At 36.3% G+C, this 11,147-nt stretch overlaps 1 protein-coding gene across 1 annotated transcript; it reads left to right on the top strand.

The window, feature by feature from the left end:
- The first annotated feature begins 5,867 nt into the window (after positions 1-5,867).
- LOC120142862 (pentatricopeptide repeat-containing protein At1g63400-like) lies at positions 5,868-7,866 on the top strand. Its single transcript, XM_039157344.1, has 3 exons — positions 5,868-6,003; positions 6,051-6,809; positions 6,920-7,866. The coding sequence occupies exons 1-3, from the start codon at positions 5,868-5,870 to the stop codon at positions 7,864-7,866; spliced, it is 1,842 nt and encodes a 613-aa protein (XP_039013275.1).
- The last annotated feature ends 3,281 nt before the right edge of the window (positions 7,867-11,147 follow it).

Raw genomic sequence — 11,147 nt, 5'->3', positions numbered from 1 at the left:
AAATCCCAACATGAAAATCGCAATGCGAAAATGAAAATCGCAACGAGAGAATCGCAATGCGAAATGAAAATCGCAATGCGAAATGAAAATCGCAACGAGAGAATCGCAATGCGAAATGAAAATCGCAATGCGAAATGAAAATCGCAACGAGAGAATCGCAATGCGAAATTAAAATCGCATTGCGATTCTCTCGTTGCGATTTTCATTTCCGCATTGCGATTTTCATTTCGCATTGCGATTCTTTCGTTGCGATTTTCATTTCGCATTGTGATTTTCATTTCGCATTGCGATAGTCATTTTTGCCTTCAACATAATGCAGATTGAAATCAACAAAATCAACCATTACATTTCAATCAATTAAACAAGCACAAATAAGAATTATGTTCGCATCAATTACACAAATCAACTTTTACAAATCATCTTTTACAAATCAATTAAACAATCAAAAAATAAGCAATAATTCTTAGTTCCGATCATCTACTATTGAATCAACTTTTACAAATCAATTAAACAATCAAAAAACAATCAATTAAACTATTGAATCAACTTTTGCAGCCATACATCATTTTCACGCAGTTCACTTCTGAGATTAACCTGCAAAAACCAAACATTTGCTCAAACAACACTTTCTACACATCTAAAACCTACAAACAGCAAATTATTGAATTCTAGGTACTTAACCAAACATTTTCAAACCAAAAGTATATAAACTTACCAATTGTTTATGGACATTTTTATAACGCGGATGCAGGTAGGCAGTGTCTCGTATATATCGATTTAGCCATATAATGCCGAAACCACAAGCCTACTGCAGCTCTATCTCTATCGGTGGGAGGTAGATACTTGATGCTTCCCGTCGTCAAACGCTCCAACGCCAAGCATACGAGAGGACCACAATCTCCTCTGGCTCCGCTCGTTTGTTGTGGCGCGGTATCGTCTCTAATAACTGTAATATTGAGCTTCTTTGGCTTCTTGTTTCCAGAACGAGTCCAATAATTGATCGCATCCAAGAATTTAGCCAAATGAGAGCTCCATCCCTTAATAACATCTCTTAAATCAACCAATGATATGTAATTTATCATGCTGTCATACACTATTGTCTTAAGGGATGGGAGCTGAAGCTCGACGAGAATCCAAGGTTTACGTTCCAAAACAGGGATAAACACCTGCAATCATAAGTAATAATTCATTCATTTGCGCACTTATTTCATAAAACCTTTAAACTCAATCTAAAATAAATACTAACCTTATCGACCTCCCACCATGCAGGATAAAGTTTAGCTTGTCCATTGCCCAAATCAAATGATTCATCTCGTGCATTCTTCAAGTGAACGGCGTTAAAAGACGTCGGCATAATTGTATATCGTATATTTTTATTTTTCTTAAGTTTTCTTATTATTAGAAGACGTGTCACCCACGCATCGATATGCTGTTTTACAAAAAAAGACATATATTAGTGACTTACATAAATTTTAAAAAAAATTAATCAAATTGAAATATAAGAAAAATATAAGACTTACCCCCCCATCGAAATAGCCATTGTCTTCGACCCCTAATAATACGCCCCACCAAGACTGATCAAGCAACAAATAGATATCATCGGTGAGCTTGCATATGTCAGTGAAACACCCCTGGCTCCGCTCATGTAGATAAAAATCAACAGCGGTCTTAGCCCAAAGGGTGTTATCCAGAATTGTGTCCGGTAGTTGTTCCCTCTCCTCTTCAGATACCGGTATGGTACTGGCCGGTAACTCATACGAGAGCCAACTTGAATCCATCATGTCCGGCACGTCAGAGGGTTTCTCAAGAAGCCTACATATGACGCCATGTGAATCGGGCTCTTGAATGGTGGGAGGGACCTCTTCAATGATGACAGTGGCCTCTTGAACGGTGGGAGGGGACTCTCGAGGAATGATAGGGGGGCCTCTTCAACGATAGGAGTGGACTCTTGAGGGATGACAGGCGAGTCGGGCTTCTTCTTGCGGTGTCTTCGCACTATTGGGGTGTACGGAGACTTAATAGCACGTGCACGCTGTCTGATGCGTGAACTCCGTCGTGCAAGCATAACCCGACGTAAAGCATCCACTCTATCGAGCCGCTAAATAATTAAATACAAAAATCAGTAAATAAACAGACATGATATTTAAACAGTGAAAACAAAGACAAATATGTTTCAAACTTGCATTGTATTCACCCAAGTCATTATTCTATCATAGTTCACAAAATGCATCAGATAACAAAGAAAAATATGTTTCAAACTAATACCCTGAAGTTAGTATTTGTCTTTGTTTTGTCTATTGGTTGAAGTAATGCAATCCATTCAAGTTTCAATTTGCAGAAGAAGAAATAGTTTACTTTCGCAACACGAAACTTAAAATCGCAACGCGAAATGATAATCGCAACGAGAAACCAAAATCGCAACGCGAAACCAAAATCGCAACGCGAAATGAAAATCGCAACGACAGAATCGCAATGCGAAATGAAAATCGCAACGAAAGAATCGCAACGCGAAATGAAAATCGCAATGCGATTTTGGTTTCGCGTTGCGATCTTGTCGTTGCGATTTTGGTTTCGCGTTGCGATTCTGTCGTTGCGATTTTCATTTCGCGTTGCGATTTTGGTTTCGCGTTGCGATTTTAAGTTTCGTGTTGCGAAAGTAACCTATTTCTTCTTCTGCAAATTGAAACTTGAATGGATTGCATTACTTCAACCAAAAGACAAAACAAAGACAAATACTATTTCACAGTGTTAAAGAATACACAGTTTAGCAGAATTGGCAGCAACCGAACAAATTTACTTTCAACCAAAAGACAAAACAAAGACAAATACTATTTCACAGTGTTAAAGAATACACAGTTTAGCAGAATTGGCAGCAACCGAACAAATTTACTTTCAACCAAAAGACAAAACAAAGACAAATACTATTTCACAGTGTTAAAGAATACACAGTTTAGCAGAATTGGCAGCAACCGAATAAATTTACTAAGCAATCTAAGTGAAATGGCTAATCTAAGTGAAATTACGAGTAAATTTATTATTAAGTTAAATATGGAAAATCTTAAACTTACCTCGTTGCGTAGAGTATGAACCTCATTCTGCAACGATACTATCATCTCACGTAGAGCGGCAACCTCACCACGTAAAGTTGACACCTCCACACGCCATGCACCATCGTTATCGCGTAGAGTACCGATCTCCTCACGCAAGGCATTGACCTCATCACGTAACTCCCTTGACTCATCCCGTGGAGGTGGAGGTGGAGGTGGAGAACAGGGAGATAGGAGTCGTGGCATCTTTGCCGGTCGCCTATCATGAGGTGATGGTGGAGAAGAGGCTCGATGATGTGACGGGATAGGTGATGGCTCTCGTTCTAGAGGTGTATAGTCGGGTCGATCGGGTGATGGCTCTAGGTGAGGTGATGGCTCTCGAATTGGAGGAAGTGGATGCTGCTCATCATCCGTGCCATCAAAAAAACTCTGACTAGCTTGCCACCAATCAGTGGCAAGCTCTTCCTCCGTGGGTGTCAGTCTTTGTAATGGAATGTTGGCCTCCTAAAATATAAAAACTCAAACAAAGTTAAACGTCTACTATTAATAACTTGTTTATATTATATGAAAGTATTTGTGTTAACTTACATTATTTATTGTCGCATATGGTATTAAGTCTTCCCAATCCAACAGAGTTTTCCTCTTCCAGGAAATAGCCCTGGGAATATCATTTGACGTTTTTATTGCATATGTACGCATGCTGGGGAAAGCCTCGAATATCCAAATCTACAAACAATATAATAACAAAATTAGTAATTGTTAAATAATTAATTATAATTTTAGAAACATTATATAGAAATTCTTACCTTAAAGGCCCAAACAAAGCCTGAAAAAGTGTATTTCGACCCATCGCCACGCAAACTTTTGCGGTCATCAAAGGCAGTAGACAACTTAGTCCAGGTAGCTTTCCATATATACGAACCCCACGGAAACAGATTCCATGCATTCAGGTCCTCTACCAATATTATTAGCTCCCGAGGAATAGGTTGTCTGGCCTCTCTGCCTAAAAAGCCGGCATACACAAGTAGTAGAAGGCATACTCGGACAACATCGACGTCATCCATCCGAGTGAAACCAGCTTTCTTATTAAACAATTTCTTCAGGTCGTCGACGTGTAGGTTCGGCTTCTCCATTGACTCATCCTGAAAAACCCGGGATAACCATGATGGGCGGGCGATATGACGAGTGTACCGGCCTACATCATCGTGTCCGAATCGTAGACCAGTGATTAAGCAGAACTCCTTCCGCCCAAAACAAGTATACGCTGGTGGAAAATGAAACCATATCTCTTCCTCACCACGTTGTATACTGTCGGGTAGATTTGATGTCATGGTCTGAAGCCACAAATGGGTCAAATTAGCATCTCCACCCGGATGCTGTACTCTCAGCCATGGCCCGAAGCAGGTTTCCTCAAACAATTGTCTTTGAGCAGGTGAAAGCTTCGAAGCAATTGTAGTGGCTAGGCTAACTTTATTCCTTAATGTCAATGAAGCCGAAAAAAATTTCTACAAAAACAATAAACATACCAAGTTAGATATACCAAAAACTACACTGTAAAGATATACCAAAAACAATAAACATAAAAAGTAGTAGTTTATTCTTGAAACTAAAATTTGCAACACTGTTTTGTCTTTTGGTTGAAATGAAAATCGCAACGAGAGAATGACTGTCGCAACGAGAGAAATGAAAATCGCAACGAGAGAATCGCAACGCGAAATGAAAATCGCAACGCGAAATGAAAATCGCAATGCGATTTTGGTTTCGCGTTGCGATTCTCTCGTTGCGATTTTCATTTCGCGTTGCGATTCTCTCGTTGCGATTTTCATTTCTCTCGTTGCGACAGTCATTCTCTCGTTGCGATTTTCATTTATCTCGTTGCGACTCTTCTGCAAATTGAAACTTGAATGGATTGCATTACTTCAACCAAAAGACAGAACAAAGACAAAGACAAATACTAACTTGAAAATCGCAACGAGAGAATAGCAACGCGAAATGAAAATCGCAACGACAGAATCGTAACGCGAAATGAAATCTAAGTGAAATGGTTAATCTATTATTGAAATGACCAGTAAACTTATCATCAGTTTCAATATGAAAAACCTACAATAATGCAAACATTTCAAAATAAAAATAATTAAAAAAACTAACCCTCGGAGGTTGATTTTCCATTTCTGAATATTGTGAGGGATTTCTGACCGTGAATGGTTGTGAGGGATTTCGCTGGAGATGGGGACGGAAATCTTCGGAGATGGGGACGGATTTCTTCGCCGTAGAGAGTGAGAGATGGAGATGGGACTGAGTTGTGATTTTAGGTTTTAGGTTATGAGTTGCGATTACGGGATTTTGTCTTAATATTCGTTTTTGTAATTTGAAAATAAAATACGCGTAGCGATTATAATGGCGCTTTAAATATCGCGTTGCGATTTACGGATACGCGTTGCGATTTTATGTATTATCGTTGCGATTTACGGATACGCGTTGCGATATACGGATACGCATTGCGATTTACCCATACGCGTTGCGATTTACGGATACACGTTGCGATTTACGGATACGCGTTGCGATTTATGTGTTCGCGTTGCGATTTTCATATTCGCGTTGCGATTTTGGAAAATCGCAATGCGAATTTGTACTATCGCATTGCGATTTTCAAGAATCGCGTTGCGATTTTGGAAACTGATTTGCGATTCTGGGGATCGCGTTGCGATTTTTATTTTGCGTTGCGATTTTGTTGGTCATTTTGGCAAATCCAAAAAAAGTTGGTTAAAATCGTATATTATAAGGCATTTTTGGTCACTAAGGCGATTTTCTCTTATAAAAATGGGTCTTCAACCTGAACATTATACCATGAATGCTCTGCTTCTTGGACTGAGCGACGAGGGCAAGATTAAAGAGGCAATGGGGTTGTTTTGGAAAATATTGAAGAACGATTACCCATGTGATCAATACACTTACGGTAATTTATCAGGGGGCTTTGTAACTCTGGGAATATTTGTTTTGCAGTTGTTTTGTTGATAAAGATGATTGCGAATAGAAGCTTTGAACCTGATGTGATGTGCTATAGTAAAATTATTGGTGGATTTTGTAAAGAGAAACGAATGTATAAGGCTTTGATTATCTTTCAAGATATTTTAGATGAGAGAATTGAGCCAGATGTTGTTACTTTTAGTTCCTTAATCAACGGTTTTTGCAGCGTTGGCAAATGGGATGAAGCAAAACGTTTATTAGTTGTCATGGTTAACAAGGGGATTTCTCCTAATGCGTATATTTTAAATGCTCTTATTGCTCCTCTTTGCAACGATGGGAAGATCCAAGAAGCAATATCTCTGTTCAATTTAAAGACCCAAAAAGGCATAGAGCCCGATGCTGTCACTTATAATATGCTAATTCATGCCTCATGCAAGTTCCACAAGTGGAAACTAGCCACAAAATTCTTCGAAAACATGATTGCATATGAAATTTCACCTGATGTTGTGACTTTTACTTCCTTAATAGATGTTTTGTGCAAGGAGGGGAAGTCATCAAAGGCTATGGAAATTCTGGAACCAATGGCTCGTACAGGGGTGAAACCATGTTTCATCACTTATAATTCTTTAATTCATGGGTTTTCTCATTCTGGACGGTGGGAAGAAGCGACAAGCTTGCTCGATAGGATGATGAATGGCAGAGTCCATCCTGGGGTACTAACTTTCAATTCTATAATCAATGCTTTATGCAAGAAAAGGAGGATTGAAGAAGCCATTTCCATGTTCGAACTAATGAGTTAGAGAAATGTAAAACCATTGTCACCTACAATTGTTTGATGCATGGATTGTGCACTTCAAATAAATGGACAGAAGCAACAAGCTTGCTTGATAGTATGATGAATGGAGGAGTCCATCCTGATGTGGTAACCTTCAATTCTTTAATTGATGCTTTATGCAAGGAAAAGAGGATTGAAGATTCCATTGCCATGTTGGAAGTAATGAGACAGAGAAATGTAAAGCCCAACATTGTCACATACAATTGTTTGATAAATGGATTGTGCACTTCAAATAAATGGAAAGAAGCAACAAACTTGCTTGATAGAATGATGAATGAAGGAGTCCATCCTGATGTAGTAACTTTCAGTTCTTTAATCGGTGCTTTATGCAAGAAAAAGAGAACAGAAGAAACCATTTCCATGATGGAACTAATGAGTCAGAGAAATGTAATACCCAACATTGTCACCTACAATTGTTTAATTCATGCATTGTGCAGTTCAAATAAATGGGCAGAAGCAACAAGATTGCTCAATAGAATGATGAATGAAGGAGTCCATCCTGATGCAGTAACTTTCAATTCTTTGATCGATACTTTATGCAAGGAAGGAAGAACAGAAGAAGCCATTTCCTTGTTGGAAGTAATGAGTCAGAGAAATGTAAAACCTAACGCTGTCACCTACGAATGTTTGATATGTGGATTGTGCAAATCAGGCGAATGCGAAGAAGCAACAAGACTGCTCAGTAAGATGGTCGCCGAGCATATTGTTCCTTTTATTAGAACTTTTAACATTTTGTTGGATGCTATTATCAAACAAGGAACAAACGATAAAGCTCGTGAAGTATTGAAGGTAATGGATCAACATAGTGTGCAGCCTAATGGATTTACTTGCAGGACAATGATCAAAATGTATTGCGCAGTTGGTGAAATGAATAAGGCAAAGGATGTCTTTGATACAATGATAACCCAGGGTTTTGAACCTGATTTAGCGGCTTATAAGGTGTTGATTAATGGTTATGCGAAGAGCAAAAGAAATGAAGAGATCATGAGGCTTGCTGAAGAAATGATCCAAAAATGATACAAAGTTGTATGTTGCAGATGGTAAGTACATTAATTAACAACTCATTCTTTTTGTTCTTGGATACCACTGAAATTGAGATGATGCCGGGATAATAGCTGAACTTTGTCATTCTTTCTTGAACCATCATTTGACGTTATGTCGTCAACCGAAAGAAAAGAATGAGGCTTTTTGTGAATTTTGTGGAACTTACTGCCTCTTCTCCATTGTCAGCTAAACTCTTTTGTTCTATTTAGACTTGAGGTGGACCTGGAATCTTGCAGTGTCGCAAAATGTATTGCTCAATCTTTGACAATTTCAATGGTCACCTGTTATTATTAGTAGATAAAAACCGAAAGGTAGCTTGTAAAATACTTCTTTTAGCTTCATTTTTGTAATCCTTATAGGGAAAATTGAATTCTTGAACATCTTTCTTCAAAATCCTTTTTCTATACTAAATCATAATGATTGTTAAGCTCTAACAAATGTATATTCTTGATAATACACTGCACTTGGACTAATTTATCGAGCACATAGAATACGTCATACTTGTCCTGTTACTGTAACTCGGGTCGCCATTAAAGATACAGTGGAAGATTGGATATTATCTCTTCAGGTATTTTCTTCTGCCTCAGGCAACTTTGATTTGGGATGATGAACTATTAGTTCTGTCTGTGTAATAATGTTAGGACAATGACCATAATGGTATTTCTGGAAATTGCTAGGCCAGCCATATATGGTTTAGCCTTTGGAGATGAAGATTTGTTGTCATATATTAATCTTTTCGTCTATGTAGGACAAAAAAAGAAAAATGGTCGCTTTTGCTTTCGGTGAAGATAAAGATAAGATTCATCAACTCGATTAGACACTTAATATATAAGGATGTTCATTCGGTTAAAACGGTGGCCGACCGAACCAAATTACTATTAATCGAATTAATCGAATTTTTTTTCTTTAACTGTTAACCGAACCGAATAAATTTTGGTTAATTCGGTTAATTTTCGAATTAACCAAATTTTTTTAAAATTTTCTAAATTATATAAAAATTGAATAATTTTAATTAAAAAAATAATTTACAATTAATTTAAATAATATATAATTATAAAATAAAAAATTTATATGGATTTTTTAAATTAATTAATATTGATTTAGGTTTAAAAGTTATTGAATCTTAAATTATTAATTGAGTTTTAAATAGTTTGGATTGAGTCTATATGTTATATATAATATATTTAAAATTTAATTTCGGTTAATTAACCGATTTCGAACCGAATTAATCGTTAACCGAATTCTAAAAAAATTATTAACCGTTCCTCGACCGAACTAATTCGATGACCGACCAAATTAACTGAACTAATTCAATTCGATTGTTTAATTCGATTAAAACCAAAAAATGAACACCCCTACTCATACGTCTATTTATGGGAAGTTAGCCATCTCATTCTTTGCTTTTCTTCCGGCCATCTATGTTCTACTTCCCAACAAGAATATATTATACAAGTTGTAATAATATTATAATCCATAGCCTTATTTGATAGAAATAATCAATTAAAATAATATATATATATATATATATATATATATTCTAAAATCTATAATATTATTATAAATCCTTCAATTAAGTTTGAATTTGATATTTTAAGATAACACAAAATAAATGAAAATATAAATAAATAAATTTAAGAAAAGGAAAATTATCCCTTTAGTCACAACCTATCACTTTTCTGTTTTTGATCATTAAGTTATTTATTAATAAATTTGTCATTAATATTATAATTTTTTTATTTGGTTCACCTACCATTAAAATTTTAACAAAGATATTATTATAGATTATTTTAATTTTTAAAGGCTTTTTTTAAAATAATTTTTAGGGTAAAGTTTACAAATAGTCTCTCGACTATAAGATGATGTTTTGTTGAGTTCTTTAACAATTAAAAGTTATAACATGGTCATCCGACTATTCATATATTTCAAATTTTTTTATTAAAAAATGACTTTCTTTTAAGTTGGACATTAACATGTTAATTGTGATATACTAAAATCTGATTACTAAATTAATAGTTGAATGATTATTTTATAAATTTTAATAATCGGTAACTCAACAAAATAATATTCTATAATTAATTACTATTTTATAATTTTATTTGATAAAAAAGGGATACAACCAAAAGTCTCGTAAAAACTCTCCTAATCTAAGTCGAAGAAAAAGAATACCTTTGTAGTATTACAAAAGTTAGAGCGAGAAATTCTCGATCAACAACTATACACAGCAAAGAAGAACGAAATGAAACCAGCAAAATGGAACTAGACATAAACTAGTAGAAACTAATTAATCCCCAGTCAGTTTATGTGCTCGACCGGTAAGTGTTCTAACAATAGCATCAACATGCATCCACTCATGGACTTCTTGTGGAGGTTGGGTGAACGTGGTAATAACTCGTTCAAATCCTTCATCATTTGAATAGCCCTCAAGCTATCCGATTCAACCACTGTATGGCGAATACCCAAATCCCAAGCTATGCACATCCCTTCATAAATGTCCCATAGCTCGGCTTCTAAAACTGAACACACCCATATAAACTTGGTAAAATCCATTCACTGTTGCCAGGTGTTATTGCGAATGACACCTCCATAAAAAGCCTTACGATTCTCCAGATTCACTGCTCTGTTGGTGTTTAATTTAAACCAATCCTCACGAGAGGAATCCATTGATTAGAGCCTGTGATTGAACCGATATCCCTATGGGTAACCATAGTGATGCTATTCAACGCTTTCTGCATAGTAGCAAGGAGATGTTTGCTGCATCCCATAACTGAACCTTCCCTCATTTCTTCATTATTAAAAATCACGGTATTTTGAGTTCGATAAAGATTCTATAAAATAGCTCCGAATAATAGATTCCAATCTTGAAAATTTTCCGCATAATCGACCCCCATTGTGATAGTAGTACCAATCCAGTCGCGGAACTCCATATTTAAAAATTCTATAAGCTTATTATCCTTGATAAGATCAGTCCGAAAGGCAAGAGCAGGAGCACAGAAATGCAAAAAATGGTTAACATCCTCTATGGCCACATAGCATATCAGACATCTAGTCTCTGTTGTGAAGTGCCTACGCACTCTTTCCTCGTTAGTCATAAGTTTCCCTTGACAAGCAAGTCATATAAAGATCTTAATTCGTTGTATGCTATGATAATGGTGAATTCGCTTCCAAATCAGTTTGTTCGAACTGTCCGAAATATCACCACGAATCATATAAGCTGGTTTGACGGTGAATTTTTTTTATCCTCACAACCCGACCAG

The sequence above is a fragment of the Hibiscus syriacus genome, unplaced genomic scaffold (assembly GCF_006381635.1).
Source record: "Hibiscus syriacus cultivar Baekdansim isolate YM2019G1 unplaced genomic scaffold, ASM638163v2 tig00110831_pilon, whole genome shotgun sequence".
Taxonomy (NCBI): domain Eukaryota; kingdom Viridiplantae; phylum Streptophyta; class Magnoliopsida; order Malvales; family Malvaceae; genus Hibiscus; species Hibiscus syriacus.
The sequence above is the reverse complement of the archived record's forward strand: the minus strand, read 5'-3'. Positions and strand labels throughout refer to the sequence as shown.